The sequence below is a fragment of the Tubulanus polymorphus genome, chromosome 8 (assembly GCF_964204645.1).
Source record: "Tubulanus polymorphus chromosome 8, tnTubPoly1.2, whole genome shotgun sequence".
In the NCBI taxonomy this organism is placed as follows: Eukaryota; Metazoa; Nemertea; class Palaeonemertea; order Tubulaniformes; family Tubulanidae; genus Tubulanus; species Tubulanus polymorphus.
In genome coordinates this window covers 13,301,313-13,321,690 of record NC_134032.1, presented here as the reverse complement: position 1 = coordinate 13,321,690, position 20,378 = coordinate 13,301,313, and the positions used below count along the sequence as shown (strand labels likewise).

General features: G+C 38.5%; 1 protein-coding gene across 6 annotated transcripts in view; it reads right to left on the bottom strand.

The window, feature by feature from the left end:
• Positions 1-84: 84 nt before the first annotated feature.
• Positions 85-20,378, bottom strand: part of LOC141909502 (proton-coupled zinc antiporter SLC30A2-like) — a 69,646-nt gene continuing 49,352 nt past the window's right edge. For 2 of the 6 annotated variants that reach the window (XM_074799902.1, XM_074799903.1), the window contains exons 2-9: positions 8,560-8,618; positions 7,679-7,789; positions 7,146-7,292; positions 6,382-6,535; positions 5,345-5,582; positions 4,428-4,533; positions 3,702-3,836; positions 85-3,449 (exon numbers count right to left, since the gene is read on the bottom strand). In XM_074799902.1, the coding sequence (XP_074656003.1) occupies positions 3,304-3,449; positions 3,702-3,836; positions 4,428-4,533; positions 5,345-5,582; positions 6,382-6,535; positions 7,146-7,292; positions 7,679-7,789; positions 8,560-8,618 (1,096 nt within the window). In that variant the 3' untranslated portion in view covers positions 85-3,303. Of the gene's footprint in view, positions 3,450-3,701; positions 3,837-4,427; positions 4,534-5,344; positions 5,583-6,381; positions 6,536-7,145; positions 7,293-7,678; positions 7,790-8,559; positions 8,619-10,900; positions 11,096-12,609; positions 12,812-15,461; positions 15,634-17,804; positions 17,883-20,378 lie in introns of those variants that run through there. The other 4 variants (XM_074799907.1, XM_074799905.1, XM_074799904.1 and 1 more) reach the window with 4 other exon arrangements.

The window sequence follows — 20,378 nt, the reverse complement described above, 5'->3', positions numbered from 1 at the left end:
CTGGATCCACGCTTGCTTATAATATGTACGTTTTAAGATTGAAAACTAAACAACCGCTATTTTTTGATGAAATAGTTTCGTTTTATTTATGATATATCTATACACGGGTTAACGCTTTTAAACACATGACGTTGAAATGATATATTTTACATATAGAATAAACTTTTTACATCCACTTCTTATTTTAAATATCAATTTATATAGTAATATTTTTTATATTATGAAAAAATAAACGACTCGTTTTGACTTTTTTTTTTTATACATTATGATATCTTTCCGCTGATATAGAATTTCATCACAGAAAGTAAACGCAAAATTATTATCCATGCGTGCACCGGTCACTTCCTTAGCTAAACGCTCCAACTTATTGTTGCTTCTCTGTTACAGATGTAGAATTTGAGAATGATTGCATTGATCGCGTCAATGCGTGGAACGATAGAGCATTTCCCTCAATAAGCCCCCATGAGTGGTTTCACGTAAAGCCCCCCTCCCCACCCCCGACCTGTCGTAAACCGTTCGTGCCATTCTGACACCAACTCGGGTAGAATTACCAGTCCGTACTTTACCGAAGTAAAAGACGGAGTCTACTTTTTTATTTCATTTCAGTTTGACTCCGTATTTGACCGTATAGATTGGCATACAATTTCGCAGTCTAGGTGCATGCGAAGCAGGGTGCGTCACTGATTACCCTACTAAGCCAAGTATCTTCTCCTGGCTCTTAATCGGTGCTGCGGTGCCTAGGTTTCTTATCAGTCTTTTGCAGTCCTGGCGAACTTCGGTTATCGGAGTTAGTCGAATATTTGCGGACGAAATGAAATGAAACCGAATGTCAGTTAGTCGGAACAAGCGCGGAAATTACCACGGGATTGAGTACAGTCACCGTAGCTCGGACCTATTTCAAAGATGGTCGACGTCGTGAAATGCGTAAGACCGAACTACATTCGAGACTAACTCATCTACGAAAACCGACGTTCGCCCCTGCTACCTACGGCCCTACGATACTCCGTATAACTCAATAACATTGAATGAAATCGGGATTCACATTACACTATTATACATTATCACAAGAATCCGCGACAATTCTCAGTGTTTTAAAGCATCATCGTATACGAAATAGGCGTAGAGTATATGCACATCACATGTATAATTATATATAGAGAGAGGTATTTTATTGTTTAGCGTTGGATTAGAAATATCTGAAGAAAATCACTCATTTATTTGTCGAGGAGCTTTATTGACCTGGGGCCAGTTGTTCGAAATTAACATACAGCGGATAAATTACATTCTAATCATCGTTATGTCTACCACTGGTTAATCCTAACCAACAGCAACCCTAGCGTCATACCAATGAACGTGATGACTGGTTGCACTTAATAGATCTACTTGATTTCATTAGAAATACCAGCTTTTGATAGTACATATTGTAGTGCGAAGCATTAAATTGAACTGACGAAGCTACTGAAGCAATGATTAAAGCAAAACGAAGTATTTTTGATGAAATCACTGATGAAATCAAGTTTACCTACAAAGCTTCACGGGTACGGCTACTTTTTCAATAGGGTTTATACCCGCATACACCAGATGGTGCGATTTTACAGTCATTTTACATTCACGTAGTTATTACTATTCCTACGGTTGGAGTGAAATAAATATCTTTCTTTTACGTAGCCATTTTCACCCCATTTAGGCTCCCGAATCCAAACAGGTTGTCAATTAGGGGCTTGGTATAGTACTTCCTTTATACGTAACTCGATTTACTTTTCGGCAAAAGCACATTCATATTTGTTAATCGAAATTAAGCCCGAGTAAACGACTGGCCAACTTGGCGGATCCTCACTTGCCACAGTAGCGGTGCAGTGCTCCGTAGAACATCTCCACGATAAATGAAAAGTAATGTTTAATATTCATGTACAAAATGGCTACGTTTTACTAAAAGAAAGACATTCTCCATTGCCGTGCAAATTATCTTTAACAAGAAATCAGGACTTTTCTTTCTAAAAAAATAGGCATTTAAAAAAATGCTAATCTTAGTTCTCTCTAACAGCATTTCATAATTTGGAAAATAAAAAAAAAAAAGAAACTAGGATTCTTATCGTCGTGATTAAAATTTCAACTGAAACATTTTATTCGATCCAATTCGTGTTTTATTTCGATTAAGAATGTAAATAACCTTCGCGTGACTTCACCGTCGCAAATATAAACAAACAAAAGGCAAATTTGACACTCGATCGAAATTCTTAAAAAACGAAATTTGATAAACTACATTTGTTGTAAAATGATGAACATAAAAATCTATGAAAAATCGTTAAAATAAAGTCGGTGGATTCTGGTCCGATTTGCCAATGAAAACCCTTATACTCTCTGTAAATAAAAACGAATCAAAAGTACAACGTACTAATGATACGGGCACCCGGCATTTAAAAAAACCAACTGAAACATTTGCTTGCGCCTTTCGGGACCAACAGCCTGCAAGTTGCACTGTCAAGGCTCAGATTTCATCCAGACCGGTCATAGACTAATCTTGACAGGCCTTACGATTTACGACATTTTTAGACTTATACATAAGTGATGAGTACAGTGACTTAACTGGGCGCCAGAATTTAAGAAATACACGATTTTCAACCCATTTCGAGGATATATATGCCCCACGAATATACATTTTTTACACGCACTTTTGGTAATCACCTTTCTTACAAATGGAATGAAAAGAGTGGAATGGAAGAAAATACATCGTACATCATTAATAATAATCAATAATAATATGTGACACCAGTGCCAACATTTCTATAAGTGGTTTAATTAACATACTAATGTTGCAAATTCGACATATTCAGTCAAATATTCCAATGAATATGAAATATCTATTAACCTGTCTACCTATTTCAATTGATTAAACCACATATCCAGCAAGTACCTGTCCCACAGGTGTGAGTCATTTAGAGTTAACTCTGACCCAGTTCGTTTTCGAATGATTTGACTATTGAGACACAACAGTGGAACCGGGCCCGACTCAAGACTCTACAGGCATTGTGTGAAGTTTCCTTCCGTGAAAGATGGCTCCCTCCTATGACATTGCCTTCTAGCGATAGATAAAAGTTTCACACATTTTCTAAATCCGGCACAGCTCGTTGTGACGCCATCGATCGATGGCGCGCGACGGTTAACCATATCATCGTACGACCTTGAACTTCAACAACAAATCTTTTATGTCTACTTCGAATGAATTTCGTTTCTCTTGCGCATTGCTTGCTTCGGGCAATAACAACGATGATACAATATTCAGTCAATTTTTATACGTATCAGTTAGTCTTTCGGGTCCTTGCACTCCGTACAATCCGCCATAGTCTCGCAGTATTCCTCGATCTGTAACGTGATGTCATGCACGCCGAATCGTTTTCGTATTAGTCTCGACGCCTGTTTCAAAACCTCTTGAGCTTCGACATCTTTATCTAGAAAATAAAACACACACAAATATATATCACAGACTCGCGATTGATTGAGTATTTCACAATGGCCTCAGTCGTCACACTCGCTTGCTGGCAAGTATGGCGGGAGTCACGTCCGAAATTTCAGCCATAACGTGACAATTCGAGGAAGACAGATACTTCTCAGAAATCTTCTTGATATCCGGACAAAACAGGCTCTGAAACAGGCGACAGTCGTCCGGTTTAAAAAAAAAAACGATCTCGTTAAAATCTTACCTATAGCTATATGCACCGATAGAGCAGTTTTGTTCATCGTTAACGACCACATTCGCAAATTGTGAACTTCTTTCACACCTTTTATCTCGAAGAAAGCCGACTTTACCTCGGTGAAATTCAGTCCTCGTGGCGTACCTGAAATGTATCGTATAGATTATATATCATATTTAATCAGAGTTCTTAAGGGTAAAATGCAGATAGGTTTTATAGACACGTTTTAACTGTGCGCTGATGATACAATCTTCGATGCCCGGTGTTAGATATTCATTTCTAATTGCTAAGTTAAAGCCGACAGTTGACGATTAGAAATGTTGTTGTTCGACATTTTTGCTAAATGTTAAACTAAACTCAATCATCAGAAATACAAAGAGTGAGTCTTAATAAACTTCGAAACAGCGAGACGAAACGTTCTAACCATTAACTGTGGGTTTCCATTTATTCAATGTTCAGAAGACGGAGAATGCTTCGAGGCGACGAAACTGAGTAAATATAGCTACCCCATTTTTTCAACATGTAATTTTGTATTAAATTATTTTGTTAAGATTTGTAATTTTTATTATCTGTCATAAAAGTGTAGTACATGTACATACTTTGATTAAGAATAAACTACTAAACTTTATTAACTCTGATTACTGAGATTGATATCAGCCTGATTTCTAATTGTCTGAGGTGATATCAATTACGACAAAGGTGAATTAATCAGCCCAAATTAGACTATGAACGTACCTTCCATGAGAACTAGTAAAGTATCTCTGAGTATATTGATAGTAGTGAATAGAACTAATACTGAGAAGAGAAACGTACAAATAGGATCGGCGATTTTCCAATCGGGCTGAAAATAAATCGCAAAAATAACATTAGAAACATCGGTCACAAGTAAACATCATGATTATAGCTGTATTTCCTGTTCGATAGTAACATGAAATACGATATGTTTATTTTTAACTATTTGGAATATAGAATGGGGGATGATGTAACGATAAGCCGAGAGAAGATACACAATGTCCGTGTAAGATGAATATACGAAAAAAATCCCGCAATAAATTCAGCTTTTAAGATGTAAAGTACGTGCGATGATGGCTAATAGTCCCTTAGGGGGATTCAGTTATTACGTACGCATTAGGGGAGGGGGAGGTGTCAGTGCAATTGCTTACTGTAATGCTTAATGTATATGAAAAATAGCCGATTTTGCGTGTAGAGGGGGTCGAAAAATTCAAATTTTATGCGTACGTAATAAATGAATGATCCCTTACCAAACGTTGCTCACATAAACTTCTATTCGAGTACTTTACATCTTTGGCTGAATCACTGTGGGATTTCTTTTATGGGACGATATATATATATATATATATATATATATATATATATATATATATATATATATATATATATATATATATATATATATATATATATATATATATATATATTATATATATATATATATATATATATATATATATATATAGCTTAGCTCGAGGAAGTAAATCTCATTGAAATCTTAGAAAAATCGTCGTTTATTCATCACGCTACAAAATTCAAAGTTTTTTGTACGTAACGGAATGGAACACGTCACCTGAGGATCAGCGCGTCACGCATTTCTTTAAATCTGAATAGAATTTATCGTTTTTTTTTCTACTTACTCGAAAATAAATAATAATAGCGGCGACCAGGACCCCGATACTTTGAACGAAATCCCCGATCACGTGTATAAATGCGGCTCTGACGTTGATATTCTGTTTGTGACCGTGGCTGTGTCCATGTGAGTCCTTGTCGGTGTCCGTTCCGCTTTGAGAGTCCGTATCCGATTCGATGTCCGATGGGTTAGGCGTAGGCGCCGGTCCGTGTGTGTGTCCGTGTTGGTGTAACGTCGCTCCCATGCTGCGTAATAGATTGAAATCATTAGCATAATAATGGGGATGTAGAAACTACTGGTAACTTATGCAAATATTTGCCACCCAATATGGCGTCTTTACGCGAAAGGTACGCGGCTGCTAGCCCTAAAAACTTAATCTTAAACCTTTGTTTTATTCCAAATCTCAATGTTTTTTTAATTAGGTCACTCAGTCGTTTGTCGGTTCTGGCTGGATAAAAACTATTTACACTGGAACCGGAACCGAATTTCCCAATTATGTACTTCGATTTAAACACACTATATTATGTTAATTATGACCGGTCATCCAACAATATTTGTGCTTAGATTTCCGATTTCAAAATCGAACCCCCAGTTTCGTTTCCGGCAGGTGTGACTGGGGTTTGTAAAGGAAGATCAAATCAAGTCAAATCAGATCAATGAATCAAATATATAAGAGGGACAATTCCCCATTTCGAAATCACATCATCGATATCACGGACGGATAGCGGCATGCTGCAAGCGCATTGGGCTCCGGCTCATGAGGTGACGAGATTTCAATATTTCCGGAACCCACTGTTTCGATCCCGGCAGGCGGATTTGTAAGGGACACCAAATCAAAACAAATCAAACGAAATCTATCAATCGAATGAATAACAGGGTCGATCTCAATAATTTCAAGATCAACTAAAAAAGAATAATTTTGTTGTGATACTTGAACAGCAATTAGCAGGTTACTAAAAGGAATTAATACCACTGAACCTCAATAAATGTCGTAATACATTATTAACATTATTTATTTCAATGTTTCTACCAGCGAATACTTACATGATATTGAAAACGACGCCAATACTGGCAGTTATTAACATAATATCGCCTTCGATTTCGTATTCGTTCTCGACGATTCTCATGACGGCCATGTACACGAGTATACCAGTCACTACCCAGATCAGCAACACAGATACAAGAGCTCCCATCACCTCTGAGTAATCAAAGAAAATCTTTTTATCATCTTCATTCGCGCCCCTCCATAATGATGATTTTTATATCATAAATACAGTTTAAATTGGTTAATGAATTTTCACAGTTTTTCGTTATTAAAATGAATTCAAGATTATCTTATTTTATATAGAAAATATGAAATGTTGGGCCCTTAACCCAGTTCTATACAGTTCTTGCTGCTTAAATTTGAATCTTAGAGTAAGAATTCACTCGTTTACGATGACAGTCTATATAATTGTGGAAGTGGATTCTGATAATTCAATTCTATTATCTATTGTTCCGTATCATTGGATGTGGTATACAATACGATAAGAGTTTAATACCTATTTTGAAATAATGACATTACAGAAAACAGAACAAATTGAATATGTTTATGCAACAATATCTACAGTCTTAGAACGATAACCACACTCAAACGTGGTGAACGGATAATAAGATAAAATCCCACTATTTACAGATTAAACAGATCTCTAAGGTGAGATCGAAACGTCGTGTCTTTTAAATATTTTAGATTTAATAAATAAATTCTTGTTTTTAAATTCTTTTAATCTGTAAATAGTAGGATTTTATCTTATTATCTACAGTCTTACCTGCGCGATACCAGCCGAAACTCATTTTCTTCGTCGCCGGCCGAGTAGCGAGGTAGATCGCCAAAAGACTGATCATGAAACTAGCGAAATCCGACAGAAGATGAGCCGCGTCGGTTACAACTGCTAAACTAGACGCTAAAGTGCCACCTAGCGATACAAAAAAAAAATTATTAACTCATAAGTTTTCAAGGTTGATTATGAATGGGGCGGTGAAATGTGAAAGGGAGAAAATATGATGAATAGGTTGATCGGATATCTTTCACGGGGGGTGGTAAAGGAGTGGAATAATCCATCGGTCATACAGGCCCCTTCAATCCAGGAATGGTCGGAGCTCATTCCCTGATCGGGAAAACGAGAAACCTCAATGCTGCTAATAATGCATAAGGAAGAAGCTGCAGCTATGTATTGAAAACTGCCAGTCCTGCTTAGAGGAGATTAAATGCTTTAAGCTTCATCCTCATCCACTTAAGGTTCAAGTAGCTGTAGTCGGTTCGTGTGAGGCGTTATTGCGGAGTCTACGGGTCAAGACTTACCTACAGCCTCGCCAGTCATAAATAAGAGACATAACACACTGGCGATCATCAGTTTGCGTCGCGCCCTCTTGTCGACTGACCGATCCACGTTCGTCGTGTGACAGTGATTACCTGAAATGAGATTTTTAATTGTTTCCACTTTCGTTCAATAAATCAAACACCAAAAAATTCATTCAATCTAACAGTCGTAATATAAACCTCCCCTAGTTCGGACAATCTGGGACCGGCAAAATTGACGGTGTTGGCTTTTCCCTGACTTTTCCTTTCCCAGACATAAGTTGTTTCCCTGACTTGATCTGCTAAGAATCCAATCAACCAACGCAAGTCAAAATACGTAAAACACATGGACGCAAACTTTTTGACTATACGCGCGATCTCAGTAAATTCCCCGACTATTTTCTGAATGCTTTAAGGGGTTAAAGAGGATTCTTAAGATGATTCTTGTGACACTCATTGATTTCCACGATTTCCAGGTCGAGGTAAGTGAAGTACGAGTTATAGATAGGGAATTTAGGGATAGGACTGATACACGTTAGAGTAATAAAACGGCCGGGGTAATAATACAGAAAATGTAACGCGCTCTGAGAAGCTTCGCTGGATTTAGCGCTATATAAGACACGTCATATTACATCATATTTCATTATAAATTAAGAAGTTGAATCAGGGAAACGAATTGGTTTTTGTCTCGAGTTTAGTCAAACGTCTGATCTCAACAAATTTCCCCACTTTTGCCTTGATTTCCCGGCAATCGAGCACCCTAAAATGTGGCCAAGTTCAGTTAAGTTAGAGTTGTAGATCAGGGAAGCGAATTATTGGTTCTCATCAAATGTCCGAGTTGGGCTTGTCCGAGCAGGGCCGCAATGAACTGAATCAGAACTTACCGGCGAGTCCCTCGTCGTCGCTGGTATTGGGCGTTGAGCCCATACTGTGATAGTCCGTCCTGAAAAATACCATTTTTAGAATGATAAGTGATGCTATCAACGATTTCCTCTGCCTTCGTCATGAATGCATACGGTCAAACAGTCCGTACAATACATATAATGAAATTAATGACATCACACACACTTTAGTCGTAGAAATGTGTATGTAATGTTTAATATCATATTCTCTCGTAATAATGTTTATGTTAGTATCAAAATGATTAATTACTGATGATAATTAGTGCAATTTATACCCTCATGTCTATGTTTCTCGCCCCCGGTTATGTAAATAGTTACATTAGTAACTGTTTGCCTTTTGACTCTTTTTTTTACTTTCTTCGTGTAACAATGTCACTCGGTCAACTCGGTGAAATATCTATATATCATTAATATATTGATTATTATGATAATCGTTCCATCGATTGGATTTAGGTAAAACCACAACTAAATCACAACTATAACAAAATGAATCCTTGCAAAATGGTTATTACGGCACAATAACGGATTTATATTACAATTGATGATAGGAGCCGGAACGAAGCGTGAATATTATTTTAGAGATGCACAATTGACGCACCTCAGTAAAGGTATAGCTTCCACGCATTGACTACTATCCCTTGTCTTCACCTCACAATAGATGGCGCTACAAATATCAACGCTGCCCATCTCTAATTCAATTGTACTTGTTTTATCCGTTTACACAAAGTTGTTGGAACGACTGTAGTTTAGGTGTCCTCGATGCTTTATCTATAGTTAATCTTACAATAACCCTAATCTTTAATAGCGCCAGCACCGCTGAGTCGAAACGTGACCTGAACTGCTGCAGTTCGAACAAGTTGTTAAAAGTATTTTAACGGACCAGAAAGATATATATATATATATATATATTCATTTCGATTCTAACGCGTAAAAATAGCATCCACCCGCGACCACCGGGCTCCGAACAACAATCTTTGCGAGATAATCCTTTCTAATCCAGATTAACACCGGTTTTGTTCACTAATCCCCGACTCGAAGTACGTAGCCGTGTATACTAATTCTAACGCCACTGGACCCAGGTTCCATCTGGTAAAAGTTCCATCGATCATTTTCAAAACCACCGAGCCGAAAAATTGCCGAAAATTCTGAATGAAAATGAATTCTTCCAAGCGAGGGATTAAACAACTAATGAATAAAACAACTTTAGAGATTTTGAATAATTTATCATCACAATACCAAGATTACACTAAACGGAATAATGATAGAAAAACATTCGAAAATCACTAAAAGATGGATCGTATCAACTCGCTTTCCTATACGCGATGGAATGCACCAGTCACAACGAGACCATGAAAATGTAATAATCACTTTGACGAGATTCTAAACATATTTACCAAGTCGATATTGCGTATAGATATATAGATATATGACAAACTACAATACATCATTATGATGCATCTGGCTGGTTTCCCAGATGGTTAATAAAATACTCGACACAAGACCACGGGGTTGTAAACTAACTGGCAGCTGCCACGTCGAGAATCGAGCGACTGATATCGGGTTGTTTGAAATTCAGGAGAAAGCAAAACGTTCTGACGTCCGGGAATCACGGAAGAGCTCGCGAGAATCGCATCGCATGGGTTCCGCAGACAGGTTCTTTTTAACCTATATATGGAACTGGTTCTGAGTGAAATTTAACGTATAACTGTGGAACTGGATCCAGAATCAAATCCGCACAAACTGTGGAAGTGAATTCAGAGTCAAATCAAACCCCTCAGCTGTGGAAGTGGATTCAGAGTCAGATAAAACCACACGACTGTGGAGTTGGATCCCGTGTCAAATCAAACCCACACAACTGTGGAGCTGGACACACAATTGTGGAAGTGGATTCAGAGTCAAATCAAACCTAAAGAACAGTGGAATTGGGCCCATAATAAAATCAAACCCACAACTGTGGAACTGGGTTCAGAGACAAATAAAAGCCACGCAAGTGTGTTCAGAGTGAACTCAATCAAAACTGCAAAACCACATGGTTCAACATCCGAATTAACGATATTTGATAAAATCAGTAGGACCCAGTTCCACAATTGTGAGTTAGCGTTAACTCTGGGTTAACTAAAGTAAGTTCATTTTCAATGTTTTAACTCAAAAGTCAAATCTTAACTGTGGAACTGGACCTACTTGTTTAACCCGAATACAAAGTTGTCAAAATACGTCTTAACAACAGAAAAATCATAGATTATATAGTTAAATATTGTACAGGCTAGACGCGTAAATAAAATAGCAAAATATATAAAATTTATATCATTGTAGTATAATTTACCTAGCGATCATTTTCAGTTTCACCTCTTTCAGTTTGTCCATGTTTTAACTATAAAAACGGGGTCCCGTAACGTTCTCGATATTTCAGCTATCTAGCTCTAAGACGAACGCGAAACTAGCCAGATATAGTGGGCAATGCGGCTGTCTTAACGGTTTCACTCTGATAAAATTCATAAGCCAAGAATTCACGGATCGGCGATAGTCGCAACGAACTGATTCCTTCTAACAGTACGATGTACCGTGTTAATCGGGCAATCGGGCTTGTACAAGCGCCTCGGTCACACTTCTTACGCTAAGCCGCTTTTTACAATAGGAACTTCTACGTTGATTCGAAAGTGCGTTTACACACATGCCCGATTAATTGTTCGAAATCCTTTCACAAGAAAGATTTCTTTCTGATTAGGTCTTGTTGGGCCGGACCTATTAGTAGCCGTGTGAACACTTGTTCCGGGCACTGGTCAAAAATATGGCCCGGGCGAAAAAGGCTCGTGCGATGGCGGTGTTTAACTCTATCTCACATCTCCGTGTGATGGCGGCTCTAAATCTAGTCACTGTTTACGTTTGATTTAGGATAAAATCTCTGAAAACGAACTGATTTTGCTGAGTCTAAACTATCAACTGTTAAGACCTCTACGGAAGCGTCCTGGAAACATGGGATAAACAAATAGTTTCGGAAGTAATTCTTACACGATATCTCGGAATAAAATCGCCAAACTTTTCTTTATTCAATCGATGTTATCTTTCTCTGAGATATTACGTCAGAATCAATTTCAATTCGTTTTTATTCATTGTTTATTCCCACTACCCGCGGTCGGGGACATTTTCATTAAATAAAACGTATTCTGAGTTTACTCTCCGACATATCATATCGAAATGAGACATTTTATATTTTAACATATCAACATTTTTAACGCAGCCAGGGAATTAACATTAAAAAAGAAAGAATAAGAATTCATTCTAACACGATATCTCAGACAAAAATAATTTCGATTAGACTAAAAAGTTTGACGATTTTATTCCGAGATATTATGTCAGAATTGCTTCCGAAAATATCAGTTTATCCCATGTCCCCAGGACGCTTCTGTATAGAGGTCTCTTGGACCGGACATCGCGCACTGTGCTATAACGCTGTCTTACCTAAAAGTCCCGGTTATTCGGGTCCTGCATTCACCTGCAGAATAATATTTCACCAATGAATATCGAAATCATGATCATCATAAATACAATACCGCGGATGATAAAAATCCATATCGCAGTCGGGTGTGTTTATTTCAACCAGTCGGGGAGCGACAATTTCGTCGGGATTATACTCATTTATATGCCGTTTAGCATCATATCATATGAATATATTTCATATTTAAAAACTATAGATTATTTAAAATGATTAGAATTCCTCATTCTAAAAAAGTATCACGCCGATGATAATCCGGGTAATCTTCAATAGAAACCGGTTAGGCCCCGCACAGGAATGGAGCAAATTAGATAAATAAACGTATAAACAATTCGAACAGTGTGTTCGTTTTTTCGGAAGCTCAGATAGTCAGTAGAAAGCGATGTCGCCAAACTACAATGTCACTTAGCTACGACCGAACCCCGGGGACCACAATTCTGATAATTACAAGTTCTGAGGACTGAGTTTTATCAACAAGGTTAGACGTCGTAGGGAGATTCGTCCGCATGCTACGACTATCGACGCGCGGCGTCACGTACCTTTTTCCTCCGTTAGAGTAGGCGATATGGACCCGCTCCAAATCCATTCCACCATCCATATCGACTTACGTCTCAATATAGTCAACAGAAACAAATGAAATCCCGACAAAAACCACCAACGACCAAACGACCGTTATTTCAAATATTCAAATACGCAACGATCGAACAGTTTTCACCATACGAGATTCTACGGCCGCATTTGTTCTGAACTTATTCAGTTTTACGTGTTATATATGAAAGGTTTTTTGCACTCATTACTCTGTTAATTTTTGCCAGCGTTGAGAGGTATGTAATATGTATGTACCGGGGGCAGAAATCATTCTGCTTTATCACCCTTTACACAGCGCTTACATACATGTTATTATATAGATTGTTTACGTCAACTTCAATGATGACCCGGTTCATAATTACTGGTGGTATAATAACACTGGGACTACTGTGAAAACAAGTCACAAGGCACGAAACTAAGTCATTGGAAAAAACTCTTCAAGGCAGAAACGGTATTTCTTTTGAAATCGGGTCCGGTCGATCAATGAAACAGGCGGTTATTTTTTTGGTTGATTTATTTCTGATACACGCACGTAATGTTCGTTTTCTGGAAAGGCCAAGGTGAAAAACTTACGTCATGGTTTTCGAGAAAGAAAACTATTTCGAATATATTCGAATTATGCCCGAAGACAGCGCGTAGACCCATCGCCGCCTTATAACGCAAAGAACCATCGGGAGGACAGTAAGCGATGGTGCTAAGTGCTGGGACTGTCTTTTGGACAGTGGATCTAAATCTGGCTAGACAACATGAAACCGGGTCCAATGGGCAACTGAAAAAGTTTTTTTCTTCAATTATTTTAACTCTATTTATTGTCATCATTAATCAAATATCAAATTAGAAATGTCTATTAAAATTCATTTATCAACAATCATCTGAGAAAGTGCTATTTAATGCTGTTTGAATGAAATCAAACTCTATCCTGAATTGAATCAACTCGTTCAAAACTCACATTCACAAAATGTGGTTACCACTGACGATTAGAGTAAATCGAAACAAATTGAAACAAGGTTAATTAATGCAGATTTGTTTGTGCTATTTTGCGCACGAAGGTCACGCGCTTTTAATCCCGTGCTAGTCGATTTTCTGCACCCGTCGAGGCCCACAACAAGGCGTGCCGATGCTCTGCGCACGAGCCCGCTAACGCTGCCGTTGTGCAGTAAAACTTGATCTTCCTCCAGTTGTTGACAATGAACCAAAGTTTGTCTCGAGTCTTTAACACGATTAATAGAAATTAGGCTATATCGATAAAATGTACTATACACATAATAAACATATTTCAATGTACGGCGCAATCTGTGATTGGAGTTCAGACGAGAATGACTATTTATACCAACCATAGGCAATATTCTCTACAAGTCCTAACGGACGCATATTCTTTTCGAAGCGTGTGTTTTTTCAAAACCAGGTGCAGAGAATTTCGTACGTGCAGAATTGTATCACCTTAATCAGCAAAACCAAACTTAGATATTCACCAATGGCCCAAACGTGCATAAATTCGACTTCTAATAAGCCTAATAGAGGGCATTGACGCCGCAGCTGGGGCCGCGACAGGTCCGTAACGTTGCGGGGTAACCAGCAAAAGATTTAATTCTGTACATTTTCTATCTTAAGAAATATACAAATCAGAAACCAATAACACTAACAGCTATCGCAACATAATATATCTTAATTAAATTTGTTCATTAATTTAGACCTTCGTTATATCAATGGACATAGCTCATAGGCCATACGCATCTGAGCATCAAAGTTTCAAACTTTTTCCCAAGACCGAGTTCCGAACGAGTTAGAAATGAACCCAACTCGCGATCTATTCCACACGTTATACCGGGCCGACGCAATCGCTGCCGTTTTTTCAGGCGGTTCCGCTTAAATATTGACGAGCCGCGTGCATTTTACTGTGTCTAAATAGCTTGAGTCAGAAACCGCATGCTTTAGCAGTCATGTCGTCTAAACCTACCTACTCGACGCGATAAGATAAACGCTGTTGACATATTTGACTTGCAGCGGAAAATACATACTTCGCCCTTGAAGAATCGGGGAGGTCAACTCCTATTTAGATTCGATCACGTCTAAACGAACAAGCGGAAAATCCCGGAGAATAGTTTGCAAACACGCGTTTCAAAGTTCAGTATTACTAAAATAGAAGGGAGTCGACACGGCCCTCGACTCGAAACAGAATAGGACCCGTTTCATTTTGAAATAAGAATCGACTAACTTGATTGATTGATTGATTGAATTGGTGTTAAGTGGAACCTCGTAACGAAATAATATTCGGCATTCAGTTCCACAGTTTTGTGTTAGAGTTAATTCTAAGTTAAAATTAGTTCATTTTCAATGAGTTATATCTGAGTCAACTGGAACTGGGTCCAGGGGCCAGGAAATCTGAAGTCGTTTAAACCGATTGTTCTATTTATACGGTGAAACCCTGTTACCGGCGAGTCTGTTCGTTATAACCGATAGTTCGTAATATTAGTTTATGAAATTATCAAAATGATCTTATTATTCGGGAGGGAATTCTATAGGTATTCAATAACCAATAAATCGCTATATCGTGATAACGAGATTTCACTGTAAACCATGGATGATAATAATTCACTGTATGCACGGAAACACGGAATCAGACTCGGGAACGATATTTCCCGAAACCCGAGTTTCCCCTTTCCACGCGACACGGAAACGTACGGAAACATGTATCTGCCTCATGTTTCCGTGTTTTCCTGAGTCGGGTGCGTTCGACCATTTTAACAACCGACTCTAACAAATGTCGAGGAGCCCGAGTACGTTGAAAATTGGAAATGCTCACCCATTGACGAATTTATCAGTCTCTTCAAGCGGTAACGGATGATAAACGACGTTCATGGCGAGGTCTACGATCCTCGCGCTATCCAGCCGATTGAAATATGATGATATTATGAATCTCAGCGCGACTGAAGTTTATTGTGGTGGAAACCCTGCGCATTTATATATATACGCAGCCTGCGTTGATACTGCGTTGCTCCAACGGCGACACTAAAAGAAGTAGAATCCTCGCTTGATACACGTATCGTCGTTGTTAGTCGTAGATGCACCATGCAGCGCTTTTAAACTGTAGAGTTTTAATCAACACATGTTATAGTTTAGATTCAATCAGAGCACTGGAGGCAAAGTTATAGTTCATTTTCAATTATCTTAAAATCTATATAGATGAGCCATCTAAATAAAATGAACCCGCACACAACTGTGGAATTGGATCAAGGATCAAAATGAACCCGCGCAGAAGTGGAACTGAGTTCAGAAAAAAAAAATCGAACCCGCACAACTGTGGAATTGGATTCATGATCAATAAACACAGAACTGTGGAACTAGATCCAGAGTCGAATTATACCCACACAACTGTGGAACTGGGTCCAGTGTTTAACCATATAGATACCTCCGCGAATCTCGACCCTGCTTGTCACTTTAAAAATTCGTCAGTTTCAAAAGGTTATCGAAGAATCTGTTTGCCGCGTACAGCGAGGAAGCAGAGCGATCTTTCCAGGCATTCGTTTTAGTCCAAAAGTCGGAGCATTCCAAATTTGTGTTTTTCTATTTCTTTTCATCTTTTGAAAAGGAAAAGGTCATTAAAACTGTTTATTTGTTTGCATAATTAACTTCAATAGACAGACAACTGTTAGCCATGAATATTAAATGATAGATTATTGATTTTATCAATCATATTAACAGACGTAGGTTAAGCCAACCAGCCGTTAGCAGTATTTTAGGTGAAAGGATTTCTCGCAAATAAACTTCATCATCAGTTGGATATTTACAATAGAATCGATGCGCCACATGGCGCTGAATGGATCTAAATCTAAGTAAAGTACCAATAATGAATATATGCGATAAGGTTAGGTTAATACGGGCGCGGGAGCTGACGAGAGCCGCAAAAACATTTCAAAACACTTCGCGCAGTTCCCTCGGGTTGAGAACTATAAGAGGGACAGGTGTCGCTCCTCGCCCCGTTACCGACGAGTCTTCAGAACAATTCAACAGTTCCGCAGAGCTCCACCACTCACGCCTGTATATATTATGGCGAGAGACCAGTGAAAGACCAGGGGCCAGTTGCTCAAAAGTTGGTTAAAGATAACCGGCCGTTAAATACCATAGTAACAATGAAATTTCAATTGTCACCATATCAACTATCCACTGGTTAACTCTAACAAACTTTTGAGCAACTGGCCCCTGGTTTTTTTCTTTAAAAACGGGCCCTAAGAATCTAAGCTATAAATAGGAGACAAAATGCATACCGAATTCAATACGATTTTGATGATTTGAAAATGATAAATTTGCCGATTATTTCCAAATGAAATTGAGGTTTAATCATCGGATTCGTTTGAACAAACTGTTTTCCATTTGAAGGGATGTTTATTCAGCTGCGGTTAGTGTTACGGACATTCACCAACACTCGCACACACCTGCCCTAGGAGTGTGCGATGCTATATATATATATTTTCACTGCATTAACTATTTGCATTTACGATATTTATCAAATTCAATTGCTGTAGTTCCAAATATCTCAACATCTGTGACTGGTGACGCAGTCCGTATTCAGTTTAAACGCTTTTATTACAGTTTATGTAATTAATTCTAAATACTGGTTTTTTCCTCCATATACCATAGAAATGGTTGGAGTGTAATAAACATTCGTATTCGTATTCGTATTCGTATTCTACGGTAGCGAGTTTTCGAAATTTGATACAAATATAAGGAATACAATGTGTGCAGTAGACCGTTGTATAATCACTCTACTAAAAAAAAAAAAAACGATTCAGTCCCGAATCGATTTTACTCCATGGAGAAATTCAATCGACTTTAGAACCGAAACTTCCCGGCAAACAAAAAACTCGGGTACCCGATTCCGCGATTACGGGGAAATAATCTGAGATAGGAGTTTGATAATAAAAGGTAGCTGAATGATTACTCACGCCAATAGCTCAATTTCCTATCTACTTAAAAAGAAATAGCAGGCTCGTCACCATAACTGTAGAAAATGAACTATAATTTTGCTCCCATTACTGGGTTTCGAATCAAATCGAACAAATACTCATAATTCGACCACAATAACCTCAAACCTGGTCAGCGAAACTGAGACGCGTCAAAGCGCCACCAAATTACACCCGAACTTTACCATTTCGACGCGGAATTCTCCTCGTGAGAGCGACTGGAATCGTCGCCGGAATCGTGTAGCCGCGCTTTCCAATTCAACCCGCCGAGATCGATCTACACGTCAACTATATTACTATCACCATAGTCGAACGAGTTAAAAACATCCAACGGCATCAGTAGCTAATGTACAAACAAACGAATCAAATCTCATCCATAAATCTCCGTTCGAAAATGACAAGCACTTCGTCGTTTTAAATGTACGTATATATAAACACATACATGTAAATATATATATATTTAGTTTCCTATATGGTAAAACAGTGCTGGTGACACGCGTAACTTCACGCACACGGCTATTCGCATTAACAGCTGCAAATTTTCAGCGTTCAGTGATAATATGAACGATGATAATATCTGGCCTTTATCGGTTTCGCATAGAGCTGTCGACGCTCTGTTTTTCTGGTCCCTTTGCTATTAAATAGCACCATGGACCAATTAAGTGTTTGTACAACGATGCATAATTCATATCGTCGTATACGTATATAGTGTTCGCGTATTTCCCCGGTATTATGCTGCGGTCTAGTGCTTCAAATGAGACTGGACAGAAAAAAAAAAACAAACACAAAACAAAAAACCGACGCGAAAACAAAACCCAAACCCGATGATAATTACATCCTCGTCGAATGCTACAGCCCCGGGCTGGATGCATTCATTAACAAACAGAACTGGTTACAGACCAGATAACTGTGGAACCGGGTTCAGAAGCAACTGTGGAACCGGGTTCAGAAGCAAATGTGGAACTGGGTTCAGAAGCAACTGTGGAACCGGGTGCTGTCAAAATTAAACCCACACAACTGTGGAACTTGTTCCAGAGTCGAATTAAACCTACTGTGGAAACGGATCGAAGTCAAAATAACGCAACTGTGGAACTGCAAGCAAAAAAGAAATTCCAACCGTGGAACTGGGTCCAGTTTCGAGCGGAATTTTCAAAGTGAAAAAATGTGGTTTTCCTATATAAAACTACGAGTCACTCCCGTTTTTCCGTTTCCCGGTTCGTGAACTATTTTCCCCATAATTTCGATTTTAGACCAACGCGGAAAATTCCCATCATGAAAAAAATCACGGGTAAATAAATGAAATGTATACAGTGGCTGTGGCCATCGCATTATTCCCGAAAGAAATCTTTCTGCTGCAGCGGATCCAGGATTTCAGGGAGGGAGTGCACTGGAAGGGCGGGTCTGGGCGTGCTCCCCAGAAAATTTTTCAAAATTAGACGCGCGGGTACGCGCTCTAGGCACGATCAGAGTCTACTCGCAAATTGAATAGCGGTTTTCCCCAAATTTCACTTCATTACTTATGGAAAACCAATCACAAAATAGCGAGGAATTTAGGAGGGGGATGTACCATGTGCACACCATGGCTCGCCGCTGCAAAGCGAGCTATTTCGAGGTTGATACGTCATTTAGTTGATTACGTATGATGGATCCCATGTGCTGGTTTAGTTAGCATTATTACCCCCAGCCTAAGTAACTCTAATCGCGGACGTATATAAACTAGAGCTTATACGTCCATGCTCTTATCACGTACCGGCGCCATCTCTCTTTGTGGAGAAGGAATACCCGACCCGAATTCTAAAAGCCTCAGACCAGGTATACCCATCTACTCTTGGGTGAAGAGAGGCAATGAGGATAAGTGTCTTGCCCGGGGATGAATATGGGGTTCGAACCCACTATCCGACAGTCCAATAACTGTTCGATGATGCATCAGTTCTTCAGTAGTTCGCGCATACTTCATTTAGAAAAATATCATCCATCACACGCAAACACAATATGCGCTTTCTACGTTTCAATCAAATCATCGTTATCATAAACGTTATCGCGTTATTAGTTTCATTGTTACTATATCCCCTACCGGTTTAATATACCCATCGATTTTAATCTTCTTTCTTCAGACGATTGGTTATTAGATTATACGATACAATACGAAATCGATACGATACAATAACGCGGGCATCGTCTAATAAATAATAACAGGATAGATGATTTTAATACTCGGTATTCACGATCACAATGAAGACTATTAAGAAGCGATTTTTGAAATCGAAAATGTTCTTTAATCAAATGTGATATAGCTCCATGATTCGACCCCGTATTGAACTAACAAAGAAAATACATCGACTATTTTCTGCTTAATCCGACCATTTATCATTGTCACGAAATACTAATTTTGAGAATGCGCTGACGAACTTAGCAGTTAATAAAGTGAAAGAAATAATGAACTGAGTAATGCCTTATGTAGAAACAAAGAATCCCAAGAACCTATTTCGAATGCGGTTTGTATAAAAATCCTTGTGGCCGATGTGAAAAGGTTTACGTTGGAGAGACTGATGGTAGAACTTTGAAGGTTGGATATTCAGTTATCGGATCGACCATAGAAGTGTAGACCGCTAGTTAGCAAAAAATCTCTTAACTCTTTAATAAGGCGAGAACATTATAGCTTGTTTCTCCTAATCGTCATTTTGTATACTGCAATAAAATTTGTAATCAGTTCATATCCTAAGTTGCCGGGTCTGTTATTGTTAGGCGGATCATGATTT